This window comes from Citrus sinensis, chromosome 5, assembly GCF_022201045.2.
Source record: "Citrus sinensis cultivar Valencia sweet orange chromosome 5, DVS_A1.0, whole genome shotgun sequence".
NCBI classification, from domain to species: domain Eukaryota; kingdom Viridiplantae; phylum Streptophyta; class Magnoliopsida; order Sapindales; family Rutaceae; genus Citrus; species Citrus sinensis.
This window is the reverse complement of record NC_068560.1, coordinates 27,544,282-27,570,543: the sequence shown is the minus strand read 5'-3', so window position 1 is coordinate 27,570,543 and position 26,262 is coordinate 27,544,282. Positions and strand designations below refer to the sequence as shown.

General features: G+C 31.8%; 1 protein-coding gene and 1 pseudogene across 5 annotated transcripts; both read right to left on the bottom strand.

Annotated features, from left to right (window-relative positions):
• Nucleotides 1-2,831: 2,831 nt before the first annotated feature.
• On the bottom strand, nucleotides 2,832-4,918 carry LOC127902515 (putative UDP-glucuronate:xylan alpha-glucuronosyltransferase 4; annotated as a pseudogene).
• An 11,121-nt stretch (nucleotides 4,919-16,039) lies between these two features.
• On the bottom strand, nucleotides 16,040-19,793 carry LOC127902510 (putative disease resistance protein RGA3). 5 transcript variants are annotated; one of them, XM_052441739.1, is made up of 3 exons: nucleotides 16,635-19,793; nucleotides 16,502-16,551; nucleotides 16,040-16,419 (listed from the first exon to the last, which is right to left on the bottom strand). In XM_052441739.1, the coding sequence occupies exon 1, from the start codon at nucleotides 19,589-19,591 to the stop codon at nucleotides 16,685-16,687; it is 2,907 nt and encodes a 968-aa protein (XP_052297699.1). In that variant the 5' UTR covers nucleotides 19,592-19,793; the 3' UTR covers nucleotides 16,040-16,419; nucleotides 16,502-16,551; nucleotides 16,635-16,684. The 5 variants fall into 5 exon arrangements, with proteins under 5 accessions (XP_052297699.1, XP_052297700.1, XP_052297696.1 ...); XM_052441740.1 differs by having other exon boundaries at nucleotides 16,040-16,396; XM_052441736.1 differs by having other exon boundaries at nucleotides 16,502-19,793.
• Between the last annotated feature and the right edge of the window lie 6,469 nt (nucleotides 19,794-26,262).

Genomic DNA, 26,262 nt, shown 5'->3' with positions numbered 1-26,262 from the left:
ATCATGAATAACATCTACAGATGGTGTTTGGTTCAGAAAACATATTATTATTAAAGCATCACTATAGGACTTTTCAAATGAGACTTTACTTCTCATATAAAAAGCTCTATCAGTATGGCAGAACTTGGGTAAAAGCTCATTTAGTCCCTGTATTTTAAGATTAGTGTCCATTTAGTCGATGCATTTTTAAAAATGCCTCGAAATATCCTTGTCGTTAAAGTATTGATACCCTTAATGTTACTTTTTTATTTCTTTTGGCTTACTTTTACAATATTACCCTTTTATAATAATTTTTTTGTTTGGACATTAATAAAAATAAAATAATTAAATTACCAATTTAACCCTAAAAATAAAAAAATTATATTAATTTTTCATTTTCCAAGATTAAATTGTCAAAAATTGTATGCAAACTACCAAGTGTGAAAATGGTGCTTGTAAAAAAAAAATATTTTTTTTTATTTTTTAGGGTAAAATTGGTAATTTAATTATTTTCTTTTTATTAATGTCCAAACAAATAAAATTATTATAAAATGTTAATATTGTAAAAGTAAGCCAAAAGAAATAAAAAGTAACTGTAGGGGTATCAATACTTTGACGGCAAAGATATTTCGAGGCATTTTTAAAAATATAAGAACTAAATGGACACTAATCTTAAAATATAGGGACTAAATTGGCTTTTACCCGCAGAACTTTGGGGGCTGTATCAAAGAATAGAGAAATAGAAGGAGAAACAAATGGAATAATTAAAGAGAGGAATGAGATTCCGTTGTTTGGTTACAACTGTAAATCAAACATTAAAAAGGAACTGATTTCTTTCTTGCTTTTTTTTTGTTGACAAAATACACTTTGGCTTGAAAAAAAAAATCAATTTGATATTTAACGGAAAATTCAAAGTAAAATCAAATTCATTTGCAATACAAGTTCATTTTATTCATAAAATTTCACATATAGAATAAAATTTATAGATGTTTCAAATACAAATACATATTACTATTCAAAATAATAAAAAAATTTACTGCAAAAAAAAATTTGGAAAAAAAATAAAACTGTTAAATGGAGAATGGAATTGAGCAGGGAAAGTTTGGTAGAAGATGCACATACTACTTGTGGAATTATACCGTTACTCATTTTATTAAAAAAATAAAATAAAAATAAAAACCTCGTTGAATGATTATTTGCTAGGATTAGAAAAATTTATGTGATAAGCAAAACGAGATGAAACCACAATCTCAACCCTCAAAATCAATCAACCCCCAACAGTTTAGTCTCACAAGAGCTCTCTCAAACTTGTGCTTTCCCCCATTCATTCTCTTTACAAACTCAAACTTGTGCTTTCCCCCATTCATTCTCTTTACAAATACAAGACTCGCAAAAAATAATAATAATGATAATAAAAATGACCCAATACCTAATCACAAGATAATGAAAATATAGATAACAGATTAAAAAAGCATGTGCCTATCCTAATTCCTGCTCTGCTAAGCCATTTACGTAATTCCTTTTTGGCTGAAAACATTGCTTTCCCAACAAATTAATCAGTTAGACAAATATATCTAATTATTATAATGGTTTGATGACATAATTATATGTATGTATGTTTCAAACTCATGATTTGTCTTCTGTATTTTGGACTGCTGCAGGGCAATGAGCAGACAAAATAATACGTTCACTTGTTGCTATATCCTCGAAGACTACCAGAAGGAAGATGGTGTCGAAGTGCAAGAGGAAGAGATTTCCTGGGAGAACTCTTAGGGGAGGACAATCTTTCATGGGTGGAAAGACTTTCAGGCCTTTCAAGGCCAAGCCAGCTCCTGAAGCCAAAGGGAAGAAATCCAAGGCTTAGGTTGCGATTCATTTTTTTTTTTTAATCGGAGATTTGAATAAATCTTAATTTACCTAAAGTCTAAATAGGTTTGAATAAAAATTTCTGAATGATATGTTTGTTTTTTTTTTCTTTCAACATCTGAAGAGAAAAATTTAAAAGCTAGTAGTTTGACATAAATATCCTTTTAAGTGGTTTATATATTTGTTCTTCACAATTTATAATTTTCACAGGTTGATTAGTTTGGTACATTAAAAAAAATATTATTGTTGATCTTGATTTAATTTTTTATTAAAAGATGTAATTATAACATCAAATTTTATTACAAAGTCAACATTGTTATTTTATTTCTCATTCATCACAATGAACATAATTTGATTTGTTCAAGATTTTAGTTTATCTAATGTCATCATGTGAATAAAAATTTAAAGCAATTAAAAAAAACTTCAAAAATAATACAAAAATATTAGGTTTATACATAAAATTGGAAATACATGAATTGTTAAGGGTATTTTTGAGATTTGAAATTAAAATTTTTCATTTAAACTTAATACTTCAAATAAAAGTGAATTTTTTCTACTTTTTAAATTCAGATAAAATTGTCTGAAAATAAGTGATAAGTTAAAAAAAAAACCTAAAATAAACAATTGTCTGAAAAAAAAAGTTAAATTCAGACTTCAAATAAAAAAAAAAAAGTTACCTTAGTTTAGTTCATCTATTAAATCCCGAGAAACCAATTGCAGAACTAGTGGGAAATCAAATATTTGTTTGTGGAAACAAATACGAAACTGGTCCTCAAATTAATGTGTAATGCATTTTGCAAGAAATTTGATAGCCTGATTTTGTTGTCCGCGTCCTGAACTTTTCAAGTTACCAAACCAGACAATTATGAAATTTTGCTACTCAATCTTGTATTGTTGTATTTCTTTGCTTCCAGTTTTCTTGATCAGAACAAACAGCATAAATAGATGCTGCTATATTAAAAAAAATTTAAAAATTTCGATCGCCTTTCATTTGTTATCAACAATATGATATTGCCTAGGATCTTTCGGCTTAATCTTCCAGTGCCCATTAGCCAGACTTGCATTCTCAGCAATTCTTCTCCATTTCTTAATCCTTTTATCCATATGCTTTGTTAATGCACAGTACTGTTGCAATTTCTTAGGCATTGCGTCATAAACTTGCCACCATTTCTTATGAGCTGAATCACTGGCAAATTTATGGCGACTCACCATGTCCCAATTGCAATCATAGTCCTTGTAACACATCCATGGCTTTAACCCCAGATAATGAATTGCATAAAGACCATCACCCACTTGATGTTCCTTATCGTCTTGCTTTGAAAACACCTTCAAATGGTTTATTCTCTTAGGCAACCTATGCCACCATGTGAACACTTCATTAAGAAACCCCTGGTCGCCCCCATTGTACGACGAAACCTTAAAGGATTTCAACATCAAATCTTCAAACTTGCACAATGATGGCTCAATCACCATCACCCCAGAGTTGAACAACATTTTGTCATTACCTGCTGCTGATAATTCAGGGTAAAAGAAGAACTCGTCGATGTTTTTGAGTACTAAAAGATCAGAATCAATGAAGATAAGTTTATCATATTCAATGAGTTGCCATACTCTAAGCTTGCAATAATTCCACTCATTGTATGAATCTTTCTTGGCAAAGGGGCTCCGTATGCGCAAAATCCACTTGGTTTTCCATCCGGCAGCTCTCAGGCCGCGGAGAGACTTGCCACTTATTGATTTATCATGAAGAAGAACGAGATCTCTGCTCCAAAAGCTATTGCTCCACATACATAAGCTTCTGATGAATGTAGAACTGTTACATAAGCTTCTCTTTGATGGTACGTTGTGTAGTTCAGTTTTGCTAGTCTCGCTTGTGACATAAAATACCTCCATATTTCTTTGCCTGTAAATCAAAATAAAAACACTCAAATATTAATTTCAGGTTAATTTTGGAAAATTAAGAAAAATGAATTACATATGAAGGTTTTGAAGAAGTCGTGGCGTCCGAATTACGTAATACTTTCACGGAAATTGAAAGTGCAATTCTCTGAGTTACCAAATTTTGATGCCTTGCCAAATTTTCACACAATCAGAATCATGACTGCTGGCTGTATATATTCTGTATCTGTAGATTATTACAACTCTTTAAGGATATCAAAATTGAAGAATAGGTCAAATTTAAACCAATCACACCTAAGCACGAGTTATGCATATTTAATTTGGATTTGTCTCATTTATTAATGCTGAACGAATAATTTACTAAAACTTGAAACTAAAGAAAGCAGTAAATTAATGACCCACCATGACCAGATAAATCACCCACTAACCCTTTTTTCTTTTTTTTTTCTTTTTTTCCTTCGGAACACCTCAAATTTCCGAAGAAAACTTAAATAAAATCTCCTGCATCCATTTCTTGTGAACATTTTATACTTTTTTATATGCAACAAGCTTTCATTACAATTTAAGACTCTATCCTCTAGAATAAACTCCAAAACATATATCGATTAAAATCATAATATTTTCGTTCTCACCATAGATTCGCCTATATAAGCGACCATTAAAGTAGGGGGAAAAAGAATGACAATAAGAGCTTAAATACAACTTCGTAAATAATCAAGAAATATGACAAGCATGGTAACTATACTAAAAATATTAAGCAGACAAGAACAACAACCACAAATTCAAAAAGATTTTTATGAAATTTTAAGTCACATTTGGTTAGAAAATTGTACTTGGGATTTCCTTCTTCAAGTGATCACTAGCTTTTCTTCTGTTTCCAAACTACTCACTATCTAAAACACAAACAAAATATTTTCGAAAAACCGGGGCAAAAGAAAAAAAAAAAAGAAGTAAAACTCACCTGTTTGAGCAAAAGCAGGAGCAATTTGGCATGACCCAACAGGCATCAATACTTTATGTTTCAATCGCCTCAAGTCAGGCTTATAGACCCAGTAATCCCCTGCATGCTCCACAAGATCATCACACCTGAACATCTCCACCATGGCCCCACAAGAACCATTAAAAACAAAATTTACCATTAAAAAAAAATAAAAGCTAATGAAAAGAAATTAAAAAATCTAAATTATTATCCATCCCCTCACTCACCCCCTCTCTAACTCACCCGCTCTGTCTCTCTAATTATTATCCCTCCTCTCAGTCACCCCCTCTCTGACTCACCCGCTCTATCTCTCTCAGTCTTACCCACGAAGCTCGTTCCCCTCACACTCACCCGCAAGCTCACTGTCAAAATTTTGCTCAGATCTCAGCTAACACATCATCAAAACCGCAACGATGACGCTAGGCTCAGGAGGATCCAGTGTTGTGGGTCAGTTTCTTCTCTGATCTTGCCCTTTTTTGTTCAATCTGTTTATGCCCTTGATTGATTTATTCTCTTTGTTTTGGGTGGTTTTGTGCAGTCTTATGAAAAAAATTTTTGGCATAAATGCATGCGGGTTGCTAAGTTTGATTGTTAATTAGACCTGATCCGCAATTCTATGCGTTTTTTGAATTTTTGATCGCGAAATTTAGTTAATTTAATTTAATAGTGTTGGATCATCATCACTATTATTAAATTAATGGTTAAAGAAATTCTTTTGACGCGGGCTTTATGAAACCTTGTATGTCATACTTTGCTTATAAAAGTATTTGGATTGTTTTTTGTATTTATATTTTAAAATTACTAGAAACAAGTTATTTGAAGTGTGATACTTTGTGAAATGTTAAAACGTTATGATTTGGTTGTAATTTTGTTTTTGCTTATATATGTTTACTTTTATTGGCAGTAAAGCATATATTGCTAATCCAGTAATTGCAGCTTGATTCTAAGGTTCTTTTACCTTATTATGCAAGGTAACAAAATTAGTCAAATTATGAATAAAATCTTTTACACTACACAAAAATTTATGCCATTTAGTGTAAGAAAAGTTATTTGTATTATACATAACTTGATTGAAATGAAATAAAATAATTGTAAAAATTAACAAAGTCAAATAAATTATACGCAACAATTAATCTAAATCTTATAAATTCTTAAAAATTCCTACTCTTTGTATATGGTAAGGTAAGAATTTTGAGATCAGTCTTCAGTTTGACAAAAAAATTATATCCGGACTCATAGTCTTTCCTTAGTGAAGCAAAGAAATTCGTGACCAATAATGTGATCATATAACCACTAGGTAAGAAAATTATGTATCATACATAAGTCAATAATTAGATTTTTTTTAAAAGTTAATTACAGTATAATTGAATGACAACCTAATTTTCTCCTACCCATGTGATGAGATTTTTTGAATAATAACAAAAAGTACAAGTAAATAAAATATATTTATTTAAGCTAAATGCTACATAAGAAGTTCCTTTTATATACTAGTCTCTGTCTCTCTTCCTCTCTCTCTTTCTCTCTCATACTAGTCTCTCTCTCTCTCTCTTAGGAGTATTTTATCGTACAATCTAGGTATTTTTTTTAAGTTCATTTTTTAAAAGATTGGAGAGTGGATCAAATCTAAATCGATTTTTTTAGCCTTTACCTCCCCTAAAATTCAAAATGTATTAACTAGCTAAATAAAAATACTTGAAAATTGTTTGACTAAGTCATTGAGGCCATAATTTAAACACTGATAGATAGTTAAAAAGTTCCAATAAAATATGATCATCTAATGGTGTCTTTACAGTTTTGTAACCACAACCAGTACAATGTCTCTATCAAATGAAATGTTTCTACCCAAAATCAATTTCTTTTTTACTATATGGAATTAATCGATTTGGAATTGCGGATTTTTAATAGATATAATAGAATACCCTAAGTATTTTGATAGTATTCTAAAATTAATGTTGACTTAGCGCATGGCTTCGGGCGTCACTGTCATGAACTTGGTCAGTCTAACAAATATAATGTAACTCATGGTATCATCAAAATATGTGCAACCTCGCTTAGTAGAAACCAGATCAGATTAGGGCAAATTATCTCTGTTGTCTTGGTCAAATCTTTTGTGACTTCATCAATAGATATAACATGTAGCCACGCCACAATTTTTTTTTTATTTTAATTGGAATGATTAGAAGTCTATTAAAGATTATAATGTCACCTAATTAAGAATAATATCAATTATTCTATTTTAATATAATATTTAATTAAATCATTGCCATTATTGTACTCAGTCATGGCTCATATGTGGATCCACTAATTGTTTCGCACCGTTGATTGATTGTGGGACGGTAAAGATTTGATTAAATTAATATTGGAATTGGTATGCGATCTCACTAAAGTTGACTTCTAAAATTGCATTCTCATTCATTCAGATTTAAAAAACAAGAATGATAATATGATAGTTACTATTTTACGTTTGAAATATTATGTTTCTTCTCAAAGCTGCAAATCTCATTTACATTTCCTAGTCAAAGACTTATTGAAATAAATTATTTATGCTATTAATTCAGTTAGTTAAGGAAATACTTTAAAGTTTAAATGATATGACATTTAATCAACAACGATACAACATATATCGATTTAATATTAAGATATCTAAACAAAATGAGATGACAAGATCAATACTCAACGTATAATTTAATTTTAATATAACTTCTTTCATAAATATTGATACAATAATATTGTATCAATATCATGTCACTTGTTTTACTTTATTTACTTATTACTTAACTCTTTTAGCACTTATACGTCACTCATAAACTCGTATATATTTTGTATGCATCGAATTGTTGGGATTAAAATTCATAGAGATCAACTCTCGTGCACGAACTTAGGATTTATCTATTAAGTTTACTTGAATATGATTATATTTTTGTTCTAGTTTATGACCTCTTTTCATTTTTTTCGATACATATGATTTTCATTAAATCACAACTCTAGTTGGCATTTCACATCACCCGCAATTGATTAGTTGCTTTCTAATCCAAAAAAATTAATATGCAAAGAAATAAATGGCAACCGATAAATATTCCAACATTATGTATTACGCTGAAGATTAAGCCAATCCCACTACTACAAAACTGAATTTCTTTGACAGAATGCTTTTTCACATGATCATGTATGTGTCAAAGTTTTGTGACAGATATATTATTTTGCTGATGTCGCAAACACAATCGTTTCAAAATCTTTAGAGGCCTTGAAATTTTGATTATTCTATAAGAGAATAGTTACAAAATTCTGTCACTAATAGTAAGTTAAGTGATTCTTAATAGAATACTATCAAAACATTTATATAAAATCTCACATTTTAATATTTTGCAAAAATGTGTTTTAAAGATTTTAATTTTTTTGACATAATTCTATCGATGAACTTTTTTTTTAATTTTTAATTCCACTTAGGCATTGAAAATGACATAGTTTTAAAAGATTTCAATGACTTAACTGATGTGAATATATCTTTGATAAGTCAACGACAAAATTCTATCAAATAAAATTTACTATTTTATTTATTTTATGTTGCCACATCAATAAATTCTTATGCTCAAAAAAGAAAAACTTATGTAGGCTGAATTCATCACCTTATCATATAAAAAAAAAGCCTGCTCAACCAATAAGAATTTGCCATCTAAAAAGTTTAATGGGTCTTTCAAAAAGCCTGACTTGAGTCTGAGCTTGAGTGTTTCAGGTCTAATCTAATAAGCAAGTTGATAAATTATAAATTTATGAAATACAATGAAAAAGGTTTAAAAAAATTAAAGTATAAATCTAAGGTTTTACAATTTAAAATATCAAATAATGGCAAAATGGGCGCCCAAAAAGTGCAGCAAATCAAAATTATTCAAAATTCATCTCTTCAATCTCCTTTTTTTTATTTTAGAGGGAAAAATTTTTATGTATCGCTGAAATAAAATTAACCCAAAAACATTCTGTAATTGAAAGCTTGGAACGAATTTCACGCCTCTCGCGTTCTCTTTCACGCATTTCGCATTAACACAATTTGGTTGGAAAAATGGAAAGGAATAGAGAAATAAAAGGAGAAACAAATGGAATAATTAGAGAGAGGGATGAGATTCCATTTATTGTTTGGTTATAAGTACTGGAAATGAAACACGAGAAAATAATTGAGTGTTTTTCTGTTAACATAGAAATACGTATTTTCTGTATTTGATATTTAACAGAAAATTCAAATTAAAATCAAATCCATTTGTAATATAAGTTCACTTCATTCATAAAATTAAACATATAAAATAAAATTTATAAACGTTACTTATACAAATACATATTACTATTCAAAATGATAAAATGATAAAAATTTTGCATTGGAAACAAATTTTGAAAAAAAATAAAAGTTTTTAATGGAGAAAGGAATTGCGGAGGGAAAGTTTGATAGAAGATGCACACTAGCTAGTTTTGGAATTATGTATACTGTCAGTCATTTTATTAAAAAATAATAATAATAATTTGATCAGCCACCAGAGCTTTAGTTCAGTGATTTTCTCAATACGACGTACGGTCATCAGAACCTTATCATGATGCATGTATATTCTAAGAATTGAAGTTTAACCAAGCTATTTATGCTTGTTTGGTTGCAGAGAAAATGAAGGAAAATTCAATGAGCAATAAGAGAAACTATAAGAAAAATAGATCGAATTTTATTCAATGAATTATGAATACAGAGGTTGATCTTATATACTAAGATCCAGAACCTTCTGCATTGCTCACACACGTGTTTAGAGTGAGCTGTGATTAACAAACTTACAAACTAACAAATAACAACCTTGCTTACTCAGCTGCCACATCAGCAGAATCATTACAAAAATATTCTTTATATTTATAACTCTAACATCCCCCCTCAAGCTTGATGTCGTGAAAGGACATTAAGCTTGCTGCGCAAATAAGCAAACTGATCAAAACAGAGGGGCTTAGTAAGAACATCTGCTAATTGATCTGAACTGGGAACATAAGTAACTGAAAGCTGTTGTTGAGCAATATGCTCTCTGAGAAAATGGAGGTCAAGCTCAATATGTTTAGTACGAGCATGATATTTAGGATTACTGGCCAAAGCTTCAGCACTCTTGTTATCACAATGCAGAAGAGGAATCTGATCAAAAGATATGTTAAGCTCTTGAAATAAGTATGTAATCCAGAGAACTTCAGAGGTAGCCATAGCAAGAGCTCTATACTCTGACTCAGCTGATGATCTGGACACAATAGGCTGCTTCTTAGAGGACCAAGAGATGAGATTGGAACCTAAAAACACACAATAACCTCCAACAGATCTGCGATCATCAGGATCTGCTCCCCAATCAGCATCAGAGTAGGCAGTTAACTTTAAAGAACCAGAACTGAAAAACTGAAGACCATAATCAGCTGTACTTTGAAGATACCGTAACACCCTCTTGCAAGCTTGCCAATGAAGAATGGTGGGAGCTGATAAAAATTGACTAAGCTTGTTGACTGTGAAAGCTAAGTCTGGTCGAGTTAACAGAACATATTGAAGAGATCCCACAATGCTTCTGTATAAAGATGGATTTTCAAATGCAGCACCTGTATCCTTGTGCAGCTTCTCAGAAGTACTCATAGGTGTAACACAACCTTTACTGTCCAGCATATTTGCCCTTTTAAGAATATCACCAATGTACTTAGTTTGAGATAGATGAATACCGTGAACAGATGGAGTAACTTCAATACCAAGAAAGTAATGAAAATCCCCCAGCTCCTTCAAGGCAAACTCAGAATGTAATTGCTGAATAACATTTCCTATGAGCTTTGAATCTGAACCCGTGACTAAAATATCATCCACATAAATGAGAATGAGCAAGATATCTGTCCCTGCATGCTTAATGAACAGAGAAGTGTCAGATTTGGAGACTCGAAAACCCCATTGAACTAGTGACTCCTTTAATCGATCATACCAGGCTCTTGGAGCCTGTTTGAGACCATATAAGGCCTTATTAAGCTTACAAACAAAAGAAGGGTAAGTGGAATCAACAAACCCTTGTGGTTGATGCATGTACACATCTTCAGTAAGAATGCCATTGAGGAAAGCATTGTTTACATCCAGCTGCTTAATAGGCCAGTGATGCATGACTGCTAAGCTTAAAATGATTCTGACAGTACAAGGCTTGATCACAGGGCTAAATGTCTCAAAGAAATCAACCCCATAAGTTTGATGATATCCCTTGGCAACCAACCGAGCTTTATACTGAGAGATACTGCCATCAGCATTATACTTAACTCTGTAAACCCACTTGTTGCCAACAATTTTCCCAGCTGATTCAGGAGGCACTAAAGTCCAGGTTTGATTTCTTTGGAGAGCTTCAAATTCTTCTTTCATAGCTGAGTACCACCTAGGATCTGTCAATGCTGTTTTGACATTGGATGGTTCAAGGTCTTGAGAAACAGCTAAGTAGGTTTTGGGTTTGTAGATACCAGCTTTAGATCTGGTAACCATAGGATGAGTAGAGATTACTGGTGGAGAAGAATTTGAAGATCTTGAGGGTTGATCTAGAGATTGTGAATGAACAGAATGTGGCAAGGAATGAGACTCTGATGCAGGAGACAAAGCAGGACTGGAGACTGCAGCTGATGGCTCTTCATTGCTACTGTGACTAAGAACAGGTGTTTGAGGAAGAAAGAAATGAACTGAAGATGGAGTGGAGGTAACAGAATGAGATAAGGTGTTGGACTTGGTTTTCAAAAACAGTTCAGAATATGGAAATTCCAGTTCATTGAAAGTAACATGTCTGGCAACAAAGACTTTCCCAGTTCGATCAAGACACTTGTAGCCCTTATGAATGGGGCTATAACCAATGAAGACACACTTTTGAGTATGGAAATCTAGCTTGTGATGATGATAAGGTCGAAGAAAAGGAAAACAGGAACAGCCAAACACTTTAGAAAACTTGTAATCTGGAAGCTGATTGTATAGTTTCTGAAAAGGAGATAAATTGTTTAGAACAGGTGTTGGCATTCTATTCACTAAGTAAGTGGCTGTATGAAAAGCTTCCCACCAAAAAGAGAGAGGTAAATGAGCTTGAGCTAAGAGTGTGAGTCCAGTTTCAACAACATGCCTATGCTTCCTTTCCACCACACCATTTTGATGGTGAGTGTGGGGGCAACTATATCTAAATTGAATACCCTCTTGTTGGAGAAATGATCTGAAGGCTATAAACTCACCCCCCATATCAGTTTGTAGTGTTTGGATGGATAAAGAAAACTGTTTTTCGACAAGAGATTTGAAATATTTGAAGGTGTCTAATGCCTCAGATTTGAGTGTGAGTGGAAATACCCAACAATATCTTGTGAAATCATCAACAAAAGAAATATAGTACTTGTATCCATCCATAGACAACACAGAAGCTGGACCCCATAAGTCAGCATATAAGAGTTGGAGAGGAAATTTTGATTTTATATCAGTGACTGGAAAATGGAATTGATGTAATTTACCATATTGACAAGCATCACAAAAATTAAGAGATTGAGAATGGGTTGAATGCATAGGAAGACTTTTCATTATTGTTTGCAAGACATGTTTGGTTGGATGACCAAACCTATTGTGTAGCAATTGCATAGACTGACTACTGGAAGCTAGAAAACTGACAGAATTCTCATTATTGGAATTGATCAAATTTGAACAGACATTTGTTTGGTGATTCAACTCTTTCAAAGAGTGTACATTCTCTTTATTAGAAAAAACAGACAACATTGAACTAGGTTTGAGACCCAAGGCTTTAGAATCAGAAAGAGGTGTATCTTGAGTCAGTAGCTTAAAGAGACCATCCTCAGCAATCCCCTGTGCCAGCAAAGTTCCTTGCATCTTGTCCTTAATGAGACAAAGATTAGAAACAAATTCAATGATTATATGATTGTCAGAGAGAAGTTTAGATAAGCTAATCAGATTCTTGGTAATTTTGGGAACACACAGAACATTGGAAAGGTTTAATTGATTACCAAAGGATGTAAGGAGACATATATTGCCTATAGAAGTAATTCTAAGACCTTGTCCATTACCAACTAATAGCAACTGAGATCCAAGATAAGGTGTACCTTCAGCTAGGTTCTCCATATTGTTTGTGAGATGATGTGTTGCTCCACTATCCAGATACCATCCTTGGTCAGCAACTCCTTCTGATGTAGCCATGAAAGCAGCTCTGGAAGTTTGATTCTGATCTGGAAAGTTTCCTTGCACAGAAAAATTAGGAACAAAATTTCTGTTAAATCTGTCTTTGCAATCAGCTGCAGTATGATTGTGTTTGAAACAAATCTGACAAACAATATTTCCTCTGCCTCCTCCTCTTCCAAATCCATTATAGCCACCAGGAAATCTACCAGAAAAATTTCCAGCAGCACCAGCAAAATTGCCTCTACCCTGATTTCCATTCCAGTTATTCCAATTATTATTCCATTGTCCTCTACCTGAATTTTGTCCCCTTCCTGGATTATAACCTCCTCTGTTTGCAAAGTTTCCATTCCAGTTATAAAATCCAGGTTTGTTCCCAGTGTTTCCATTCCAGCCTCCTTGACTATTATTATTCCAGCCTCCCTGATTGTTAACTTTCTTTTGATTATTCCCAGCCTAAGCTAAGTTAGCAGCATAGTTCTGTTTCACTTCTTTGAAAGAATTAGATTGATTGCTTTCTAAACGTGCCTCATGTGTCAACAACATTGAATAAGCCTCATTAATACTCATTTTTAGAACATTTGCTTCAATATACACAACTACTGGATAATAAGGCTGACCTAATCCAGAGATGAGATGAGTTATAAAATCCAAAGAACTAACAGGACTTCCAGCAATAGCAAGCTCATCTGTAACTGACTTCAACTTACTAAAATATTCTGTCATAGTCATAGATCCTTTCTTCAGATTATTCAACATCATTTTGAGATGAACTTTCTTAGCAGCAGTTTCAGATCCAAATTGTTGCTCTAAACTAGACCACAGTTCATAAGAGGTTTTAGAGTTTACCACAAGGCTGAGGATTTCAATGCTGATAGAGGATAGCAGCCAGCTCAGCAGCATCTGATCTTGCTTCTTCCACACATGAAACTCAGGATTCTCTTGTGAAGTAACAGTTGAACTTGCAGAAGCATTGAACATAGCATCTGAATTTCCTTGAGTGCTTGAGAGAAATTGATCTGGACAGATTCTGGATCCATCAAGCAAACTCTCAAGCTCATTTGCTCGAACTGAGGATAGAATTTGAGATTTCCAGATTAAGTAATTTGATCGATCAAGTTTTATTGGAGTTGTGAAAGTAAAGGTTGTTGCTGAAGAAGAGATGTTTGTGGTCAAGCTTGATAATGCCATGAGATTAGACTAGATGTGGCTCTGATACCAAATTGAAGTTTAACCAAGCTATTTATGCTTGTTTGGTTGCAGAGAAAATGAAGGAAAATTCAATGAGCAATAAGAGAAACTATAAGAAAAATAGATCGAATTTTATTCAATGAATTATGAATACAGAGGTTGATCTTATATACTAAGATCCAGAACCTTCTGCATTGCTCACACACGTGTTTAGAGTGAGCTGTGATTAACAAACTTACAAACTAACAAATAACAACCTTGCTTACTCAGCTGCCACATCAGCAGAATCATTACAAAAATATTCTTTATATTTATAACTCTAAGAGGTTTTAGAGTTTACCACAAGGCTGAGGATTTCAATGCTGATAGAGGATAGCAGCCAGCTCAGCAGCATCTGATCTTGCTTCTTCCACACATGAAACTCAGGATTCTCTTGTGAAGTAACAGTTGAACTTGCAGAAGCATTGAACATAGCATCTGAATTTCCTTGAGTGCTTGAGAGAAATTGATCTGGACAGATTCTGGATCCATCAAGCAAACTCTCAAGCTCATTTGCTCGAACTGAGGATAGAATTTGAGATTTCCAGATTAAGTAATTTGATCGATCAAGTTTTATTGGAGTTGTAAAAGTAAAGGTTGTTGCTGAAGAAGAGATGTTTGTGGTCAAGCTTGATAATGCCATGAGATTAGACTAGATGTGGCTCTGATACCAAATTGAAGTTTAACCAAGCTATTTATGCTTGTTTGGTTGCAGAGAAAATGAAGGAAAATTCAATGAGCAATAAGAGAAACTATAAGAAAAATAGATCGAATTTTATTCAATGAATTATGAATACAGAGGTTAATCTTATATACTAAGATCCAGAACCTTCTGCATTGCTCACACACGTGTTTAGAGTGAGCTGTGATTAACAAACTTACAAACTAACAAATAACAACCTTGCTTACTCAGCTGCCACATCAGCAGAATCATTACAAAAATATTCTTTATATTTATAACTCTAAGAGGTTTTAGAGTTTACCACAAGGCTGAGGATTTCAATGCTGATAGAGGATAGCAGCCAGCTCAGCAGCATCTGATCTTGCTTCTTCCACACATGAAACTCAGGATTCTCTTGTGAAGTAACAGTTGAACTTGCAGAAGCATTGAACATAGCATCTGAATTTCCTTGAGTGCTTGAGAGAAATTGATCTGGACAGATTCTGGATCCATCAAGCAAACTCTCAAGCTCATTTGCTCGAACTGAGGATAGAATTTGAGATTTCCAGATTAAGTAATTTGATCGATCAAGTTTTATTGGAGTTGTGAAAGTAAAGGTTGTTGCTGAAGAAGAGATGTTTGTGGTCAAGCTTGATAATGCCATGAGATTAGACTAGATGTGGCTCTGATACCAAATTGAAGTTTAACCAAGCTATTTATGCTTGTTTGGTTGCAGAGAAAATGAAGGAAAATTCAATGAGCAATAAGAGAAACTATAAGAAAAATAGATCGAATTTTATTCAATGAATTATGAATACAGAGGTTGATCTTATATACTAAGATCCAGAACCTTCTGCATTGCTCACACACGTGTTTAGAGTGAGCTGTGATTAACAAACTTACAAACTAACAAATAACAACCTTGCTTACTCAGCTGAGCTTCACGACATCATATTAAAAACGTATTGCTAAAGGTAATTTGAAATTTGTTTTATCCAATGAATGTTACATTTACTGTTATGTTTAATATTTTGTTTTGGTTAAAAATTTTGCTATCTAACAGCTAATAACTGAATTTGACTCATTTTTATGTAAACTTTATAGACCCACCGATTCACCATTTTTTTTATGTTACGATCATTGTAGGCATGTTATTTTTAAATTATGACTCCATGTGAAATCAAAATTTTAATTTCACCATCTTTTATAGAGTTTGGTTATGATAATCAAATAATACAATAAACAAACACAAGGCAAAAAATTTACGTGGTTCGACATATTAATTAATATGCCTACATCCACGGGTGGTGATACCAATAAGCCACTATATAATGAAAAAGTGTACAAATAACAATAAGCTCTAATGTGCGCCAAAAAGAAAAAAAAAAAAAAGAATACAAGAGCTCACACTACTAATCAACACTCAAAAATCAAAATCAATCAATCCCCAGCAATTTGGCCTCACAAGAGCTCTCTCTGTGTTGTGCTTTCTCTCATTCATTCTCTTTACAAATACAAGGCTCGCAAAAATACAAAACGAATCACTGAAAACATACATAACAGATTAAAAAAGCAAGCGCCGCGCCCGTCCCCCAATTCCTGCTTTGCGACGCTGAAAAATATCGCTTTTGTTTCCTTTTAATGGACATTGTTAAATTAATGAAGAAGAGTAGAGAGCAAACGAGAAGGAAATCGTATACAAATTATAATTACTAACCAGAGTTATTAGCACCATTACATATATATATCCCTGCTGAATCCCCTCCTCTGTTCACCATTCGTTTCTAAAATGGATTAAAAAATAACTACTAATTAATTTTTTAAGTAAAATAGAGTGAGAAAGCAATTACCCGTCGCGGTGGCCGTGGGTGATTGTATTTTGTAATTGCAGCCACGCACTTCACTTGATCTCGATGTTGGGAATGTGGCGTATCTTAGGCCAGTCCTCTCCTGTCTCCTCTCTGTAACGTTCTTGTAAAATAGGACATTCCCCCAAAATCTCCAAATTCTGGAGCGTTGACTTCTGAAGAAGGTGATCGGGCAGTGCTTTTAATTTACGGCAACTCCAAATAATCAAGGAAGAAAGACGTGGCATGATTATGATTTCTCCCTTTATTGCAGTCCCGAAATCCCACTCTTCCAGTTCTTCCATATTACGAAACATGAGCTCTTTCAATTTGGGAAATGCAATAACTGAGGAGCCATCCGTATCACTTTCTACTCCCAAAAATTCATTACCCACTCTTTTCACGCTTTGCATTCCTACAATATAAAGATCTTCAAGGGATGGCAATTTTCCCAAAGGAGGCAAATGCTCACAATTTCTGCAATCGATGAGACGTAAATCCCTTAAGTTGGTTAACGACATGACCCAATTTTTGGGAACAACATTCCTCCTCCCTCTGTATTGATAAATCCGTAATTCCTTTAAATTAGGAGGTGGTCCCAAGGCTTCAAGAAGCCGTTCATCTTCATCCTCCTCATTCTCCCTCCTCCCAGCTTGTTCTTCATCTCCATCTCTTAAATGATCAAAATAAAGTCCCAACTCAATGAGATTTTTCTTTTTCTCAAGTTCAGCCCTCGCAGCCTCACCCGCATCTGACACATAACCCAGCCCACGTATCTTACATTGTCGAAGGAGGTTAAGCTTTTTAAGTGACCCAAGGCTACATACTCTGTCATACCCTCCGCCCACAACAAACTCTCTCACCCTCCGAAGCCTGATTAATTCCCCAATCCCTACCGGCAAGTATCTTAAAGAAATACTGAAATCATTGTGTAAATACATCAGCTTTCTTAACTTCCCAATCCCTCGAGGTAATTCTCTAAGTTTTACACAATCATCAACGTTTAAACGTTCTAAATTATACAACTCACACAACGTCTCGGGTAATTTTTCTATCTCCCTTTGACCGCACAAACTAAGGTATTTCAAATGTATCAATTTTTCTATATTTGTTGGAATTTCCTTGATGAAATTCTTACACAACCACTGTTCACACACCTCTAATTTTAATGCCCTTAAACAAGTTAATTTTTCAAATAATTGAGGTAGGACTTCGTTAGATAATGAATAATCATCACTTTCAACTAAGAGGCTACGCAATCCTCGCAATCCTTTAACATTATCCCAAATGGGGATTGGAACCGAAGCCCCTCTATATAAAGTTAACATTAAATGAAGGATTTTTTTCTCCCCAAAAGAGCTCATAGCTGACTCTTCACCACCATGAATTTCTACTGTTAAACATTCATTACTACATAAATATTGGGCAAAGTCGTGCACGATATCGTGCATTTTGCAATTAGAGATTTCACCATCATCACCTTTGTCAAAATCCTGAAAGAATGAACGGCTAGCTAAGATGTTGAAATACTCTTCACCAATATCCTCCATCTCTTTGGCTCCTTTCTCACTAAGATAACCTTGTGCCATCCATAGGTTAATTAACTCTTTTTTTCGTATGCTGTAGTCTTTTGGAAAGATGGCACAATAAGTGAAACATTGTTTGACCTTAGAGGGCAATTCATTGTAACTCAACAATAGAGGGGCCAAAAGGCCTCTCTCAACCTCTTCTAGTTCCCATATCTCACTCTCTAAGATATTTTGCCATTCTTTTTCTGTGTTTCTAGATTGCAGGAGACTAGCAATCGTCTTTGCAGCTAAAGGTAAGCCCTTGCACTTTCTTACAATTTGTCGGCCAATATTTTGTAATTTTTCACATTCCTCCTTGGACCTGTCGAAAAATGCTAACTGCTCAAACACTGACCAGCATTCTATTTCAGACAATACATTGACAGAGGTAACATTGGTTGATCTCATACAACGGGCAACTCTATCCTTACGTGTGGTAATCAAAATTTTACTTCCATGGAGACCATTCTTTAAACATTTGTAGAATGGTTCCCACTTATAGTAATCTTCGTTCCACACGTCGTCTAAGACAAGAAGAAATTTCTTCCCTTCAACACATTCTTGAATGTGTTGCATGAGAGATTGAAACTCACCAAAGTTAGAGGCAGAACCTGTTAGAGACTCAATGATTGCTCTGGCGATCCTGAACTCGTCAAACGGCTCTGACACACAGACCCATATTCTTTTCTCAAAATTTCTTTTAACACCATCGTTATTGTAAGCAAATTGAGCAAGAGTAGTTTTGCCTATGCCCCCCATCCCAACAAGTGAGATGATGCAGGGGCCTTTCTGTTCTTTACTACTTTCACATAACAACCAATTAACGAGTTCCTTCTTCTCTTTTGCTCTACCAAATATCTCGGACTCATCAATTGAGGAGATAGTTGGTACTCGATGATCCGCTCTCTCATTTCTCTTGGTAACATTCACAGAAAAACCAAACATGTCTTTCTGTTTGGCAATATCATCAAGAGCTTCGTTGATTTCTTTGATCTTGAGAGCAATGTCACGACGTAGAACAAGTGGTTTGCAGGCAAAGCAAGATGCAGTAGGAAAGAAGGAACATACCTTCTTCTTAGGAACGAGAGCATCGTTCTCATGATCATCCACTCCGTCGATTTGCAGTTTGAGCCTTGCAGTGTTCCACTCACCCAACACGTCTTCCATGTCGTAACATGCGTCTCTGAGTTGATCGAGCCAGAGTCTGACAGTTTCCTCCTTTACTTGCCTTTTCTCTGCATCATGGAGCACAGCTCGAATGGCTCGGAGATTGCTGGTCAGCTTCTTCACTTCCTTTCCGACTCCCGTTACTAGCCTCACTTGTTCCTTCGCCTCTTCAACAGCCATTGAAGTCAGCTGCTCCAAGATAGGGGAAAGGATCGCATCAACCATGGTGAAAAAGAAAAAAGAGAGAGAGAAGAAATTGATGGTGAATTGTTGCAAAAGTAAGTAGCTAATGCTGAAAGAAATGAAGGAGATGATAATGTGGTGAAAATGTTGCCGTATTCTTTCAATTCTTATAGTACTGCAAGCAAAATTCTAATTTAGAAATATTTCATTTCAGCCCCTTGTGAAAGAAGCTACTGTTATTATTTTTACTTTTTTTTTTTTTAATACCAGCAAAGAGTGAAAATGACGTACAGTTATGGACAGGAAATAATATATTGTTAGGTCCTACATCGGCGATTCACGCGGTATATGAAACTGACAAAGTTTTCCCTGATCACTTTTTAAATAATTGAACAAGTTGTTGGATAATATTTGTGATCGTGTCGTCATATTGAGATTTGGAAATATTTGCTTTATATGTGTATTATTAGCTTAGAAATAGCTTAGAAATAATTGGGCATGCAATTATTTACATTTTTAAAACAATAATTAGAAGATATTAGCAGTTTTAAGTATCATCTAAGAAAATTACAAAGTTACACTAAATGAAAAAGTTTTTGGTGGGTTATGGGGAAAAAAATAAATATCTTCTAAGTTTGAAAATTATTGATGGTTTTTGTTCAAATGAAAAATATTTGTGCTGTAGGCAATTTCCAGGAATCTTCAAGTTGTTATTGTGCTCCTTCAAAAAGAAAAGTAAGCATTGTTCGTTAAAACGTTCAAATCACTTGACAATGAATTTGAGAATTACTCGTTAAACTTTAGTCTCTTACGCGGAATAATTAGAAATACATATGCATGGGTCCATGAATTATTATAACTTGGATTCCCCGAAGTTACGGTTAACGTAACTTACAGCCACTCTATAAACTATCGTTTAGCCTTTGTATTTTATATCATTTATAATTTATTCATAAATATTATGAAATTTTTTATTTTGTAAAATTTCGTTGCGACTCTTACAGTCTGTTTTATTTTATTAAAACCCTTAGAGTATAAAATTCATCCCTATAATTTTTAAATTCCTAAAATACTCTCCATTTAATTAAAAAATATAATAATTATTAAATGAATTATAATTATAATAATTATCTTATCATAATCTTTTAAAATTATGTAATTTATAATCTTTTAAAATTATGTGAACAGTAATAATAAGTGGTGGATCTACTACATGAATTTTGAAGGAACTATAATTTATTTAACAAAATCCTATTTTAAAATGATTGTGCGAGACAGCACATGCCAGCCCGGGCTTTATCATTGCCATGTCTTTTCGGTAATCATATATGTAGTGGCAGACATCGGTGGCCAATTAAGGGATGAGAACAACCACTCCACCAAGAAAATCTTGACGCGTGTGCTTTTAATTTTTATTATTGTCAGGTCCTACATCCGCGATTCACGCGGTATATGAACTTGACAAAGTTGTTATATTTTCCCAATGGAAAACTAATAAACAACTGAACAAGTTGTTGTATAATATACAGGTCTTATTATGTTACAGTTTATGTGTGTAATAGATCATGACGTGATAAATAATTTATTCCATGTACAATAGTTTAATGAAAAATTTATCACAATTTTATTGTTTTTATCAAAATTATTACTTGAAAGTAATATCCATCAAATGTTATCAATTCTTATTTTAATAATTATATCTATTTAATTTCACAACTTTGCAGTTTAAAAATACCAGCAATAAAATTCAAAACGAAGCCTAAATCTAGAAGGTGCAAATGCTGCCGAAATTCTCAAACTTTGGATGGTAGCTTCATTTGGTTGTGATTATTTGATTATCTTATGCTGATCTAATATAATGAGCTATTATATAAATATGAGACAGCATTTGGCAGGAATCGAACAGCAGCTACTTACTACATTGTAATGTGATTCAATTAATTATAGATGCATGAGACTAAGGGTCTATTTTATAGTCAGATGTGGCTTTTTAATTATAATTGTTGTATAATAAAAACAGTAACTACTAAAAAAAAAGGAATTATGGGAATTGGGTAAACTTTCATTTGTAAGTATTATGAGTAATTAATAATTTGTATTTTCAAAAGTAGAAGTATACATTTTTTGACATGCCTTGAAAATCTATATGTAATCTTATATCTAAATAACTGATCAAGTATATATCAAGTAATTCAAAAATGGGCTGGGACTGATGGTAATCGCAAACGTTTTGAGGATGAGTGATACTATGGGCACTCCTCTAGAAACTTCTCCACTAAAATACTAAATTAATATAAATTATTACCTCCCTTAATAAGAAAATAGCCTTAAATAAAATAACTTATGGAACCGTAGTATTTCAATTCTTTCTTATTGTTCAAACACAATAAGAAAAGCTCAAAATTTTAAAAAGCTCTAGATCTCTACTTTCAAAAGTTTAAAATTTTAGTTTTTCTTAAGAGAGGTAAAATAACTTATTTATTCTCTTAAACCGCTACTAAAGTTACAACTGAACAATATAAAAAAAAATTGAAAAAAGATTTTGGTGTTAAATAATCACTTTTAAATAGTATAAATATGTACAACTTAAGGCCTATTTAGTATTTCTTTTGAAAGGTTCGAGAGTCACTTTAGGGTCCAGCTACGTTGCCTCTAGGGTTTGGTGCCCCATTTTTTGTCATTTTCAAATTCACCGTTGCATCCGACGCAAGACTTGCATAATGACTTATATATGATTTTAGGTTATTAACATTAAAGGCCCCTCTTGTTCATGCAAAATAAGAAAAATCAAAAGTTTTATAATTATGACATAAAAGTCCAAAATATATATATATATTACACTATTGAACTAGATTTCTAATTAAATGACTTATTCTTACATGTATTAATATCTATTTAAATTAATAAATTTACTTATTAATTAACAAATTAACTAGTTTATTATATAGTTAAACTATGTATATTATTTACGAACCATAATTAATGATAAATATAAATTTGATTTTTTTTAATTTAACATAACGGCAATCAGTTTCCTCTCACCCATGTGACCAAGGTTCAAACCCCATAATCTTTTTTATTCCAACACAAGTGATTTTACTATCTCAAGTAAATGTAATGTACAAAATATGAAAATAAATTTAATTTGATATTCTATGTAGTTAATTTTTTTTGTAACATAAGATTTATTTAACATATTATCAATTATTTAATTATGTAGTAAAAATATGTTAATTTACTAATAATAATAAAGTGTTAGTTTATGAATTTGCAAAAAAAAATTGTTTGTTTGAACAATGAGTTTGTATTTTTGGTTGAGTTTTTGTCCTTAAATAAAAGAATAAATTTAATTGCACACTTAAATAAATTAAAATTTGTTACTCCACCCCGACAATTTAAATAGTTATTAGCACACGTCCATATGGTTGAGATCTTTCATTAACTTAACTAAGAGAAGGGTAAAATTTTTTTAAACAATTACTCTATTTGAAAATAATTTAAAATTTTCCTTAGTTTTCTTTTATTTAAAATAATTTAAATATTTCAAAAAAAATTCTTTTAATTTACTAGTGTTTGTGTGTATAAAGAGAATATATAAGTGCTTGAATTCTAAATAAATCATGGCTTCCAGAAGCATTAATGCAATTGAAAATCTTTAGGTGCAGGACTAATGTGTGAAAATTTAAAAGCTTTTAGTTGTTTTGTTTTTATAACCAATAACAAGACTTCACTGTAATTGACCTTGAAAAAGACAAAAGAAATGGGTATCAAACCCATGTTGCAACGTAGTTTTGCCATTTTTTTAAATCACTTTGTAAAATCATATTGTCTATATTAGATTTTAAAAAGTAGTAAAGTAGCAGCTTTTCAAAATATAATTTTGAGAATCAATTTTATATTTAATATAATTTCATATATATCCTCATGTATATTATAAAAACCAAAATTATCCTTATTAAGTTAAGAAATAAAATTATTAAATTTATAGAGATTATTATTTGTTACCTATGATATTGAGATAAAATTATAAAATATAAATATTTATTAGTTATCAATCATTCTATATACACAATAAAAAATTATATATTACATATTTAAAAAGTTTGTAAGTAAACTTCATCCATATTATATCCTTTTGAGTCTTTGTTTTTGGGACTATAATTTAATAATAAGATTTGCCAAATACATATGATTGATTTTAAAACTCACAACACCTAAAATAAAGTTTACCAAATATTTAACTAATTTCTTTATAGTTGATTATTTTCAAAAATCTAAAATTAGAGCATTTTCGAATAGAAGCAATATAGCATTTAATCTCTTAAACTTCTGCTAAAGTTACAACTAAACAACATGAAAAAAAAATTAAAAAAAAAGGTTTGGATATTAAATATGCACTTTTTAACTAATAGGTAAGACTTTGGGGTCGTTTGAAATTATAATTGGAAGGCTTAAAAGTAATTTTTAAAAAATTAAAAATTCATCTTTTTGTTTGATTATTTTTTTTAAAATTACTTTTGGTGAAATCATCTCATCCCACATCAAGTTTTAGAAAGTAGAGAAGGAATAACTTCTCACAAGCCACAATCTTATTTAAAAAGTTTTAGACTTAATATAATTTCACACATATTCTCATTTGTATTATATAAATCCGAAATTATCCTTATTCAACAAAAAAATAAAATCATTAAATTTACAAAGATTATTATTATTATTATTATTATTATTATTATTATTATTATTATTATTATTGAGATAGAAAAAATTTAATTTTTTTAAGTTACTAATTTTTACATATGCACAATAAAAAGATATTATATACATATACATATTTAAAAGAGTGTAAATAAATTTTATTTATTTTAGTCATTCCTATTTTTACAATAGTTTAATAATAAAATCTATCAAGCACGGATAATTAATTTTAAAACTCACATCACTTTTAAGTGTAAATTTTACCAAACATTAAGCTGATTTATTTACAACTAATTATTTATACAATGCAACTAACAATAATTATTTGAGTGATGATACAACCAAAAACTCTTGTACAAATTTAACTTGTACAAATTGATATGGTATTAATTCATTGGTTGAATGAAAATATAAAATAATAGAAATAAATCATGTGGGCCAAAAGATATTTAATTCAACCAATTTTATCATGCCACATTAATTTGTACAAAATAAATTTATACAAGAATTTGTGAATATATCATTACTCTAATTATTTTAATAGTTAAACTATCATCAAACCGACCCTTACAAAAAAAGTAGTACTCATTAGGCTCATGTATATATATAAATTAATTTTTTAATCTTTATTTATCTAAAATTTGAATTTCAATAGCGACTAAATAAAATTACTGAAAAAAACATCGGTAAAATAAACTTATTAATTGTGAAAAATGTTGAGATGTTTGGTTAAAGTCAAACTATAATTGTTTACCAAACAAACAATTTAATTTGACATCATGGCTGTAAAGTAGTTCTACCAAACAGTCTTAACCACGTCAATTTCAAAGGCGGGAATGCACAGCGCAATGAACAACTCATCTATTTATTTATTTTTATTTTTTTGTTAAGGGTCATGAACATGAGAACATCTGTTACTCACTGGCCACTGCTTTATGGAGAGAATAATTTTAGAATATATTTGTTGTATTATAATTAATTAATGCATTTATGATATCTGTAATTGAGTTTAATACAACTACCACTTGAATGATAATTTATAAAATAAATATTATTTATTTATTATAAGAGTGATATGATACGAGTGACATAGTTCAACAAATGTATTCTAAAATTTTTCTTATTAGGATGCAATGATGATGAGAATAAAACCTGTCATGTCATTTGGATATTTGTCCTTTTTCTTTTTATTTTTCGGTAAAGTGATTTGGACGTTCCAATGAAAAGTTAATTTCCTTTTTCTGAGGAAGTAAATAAAATAGATGCTGCATTTGCACCAAGGCTCCTCAGAGTTGCCTAGACTCCTAAAAAAAATAATAATTAGATTATAAAATTTTAATTTTAATATAAATTACAATATCATAAATCACTCATTTATTAAATAATAAATATAAAATTATTTATTATTTTATTTTATCATCTAATTTAATTTAATTTAATTTTTCATTTTCCTTCTTTCTCATAATTGTAACACAGATAATCAGTTGAAGAAATATACTTCAAATGATTGTACGAGACACCACATGCCAACCGAGGCCTTATGTCAGTTAAAGCTTTGTCATTGCCACGTCTTTTCGCTGTTCGTGTATTGTGGCAGGCGGTGGCCAATTAAGGGATGAACACTAACACTACTACTCTGCTTGACACGTGTGCTTTTTCTCCCCTTAATTATTCTACTCTCATTTTGTTTTCACTAGTCATAGTGGGAGGGAGACATTAGTGACCAGGCCAAGGGATGAAACTGAAAGTAAAAGTTAAACGAGACTCCTGTGCGTTTCCGGTTGCTCTGCTGAAAAGCCGAAGATTATGAGCTGGTAAGGGGTTTGGTTGTCGTGGCCTTTAGTTGGCTTAAGGGGGATATAATTTGTAATTATGGTTTAAAAGTTATTCCATGTATATTAGTTTAACAAAAAAATTATAACAATTTTTATTTAAATTATTATTTGAAAGTAATGTTATCAAACACTATCGATTCTTAATTTTAAAATTATAAATTTTTTATTTCACAACTTGTGCAG

Bases quoted from the DNA above. Each gene is read 5' to 3' on its own strand.
- LOC127902510 (XM_052441736.1), bottom strand. From the start codon at position 19,591: ATGGTTGATGCGATCCTTTCCCCTATCTTGGAGCAGCTGACTTCAATG.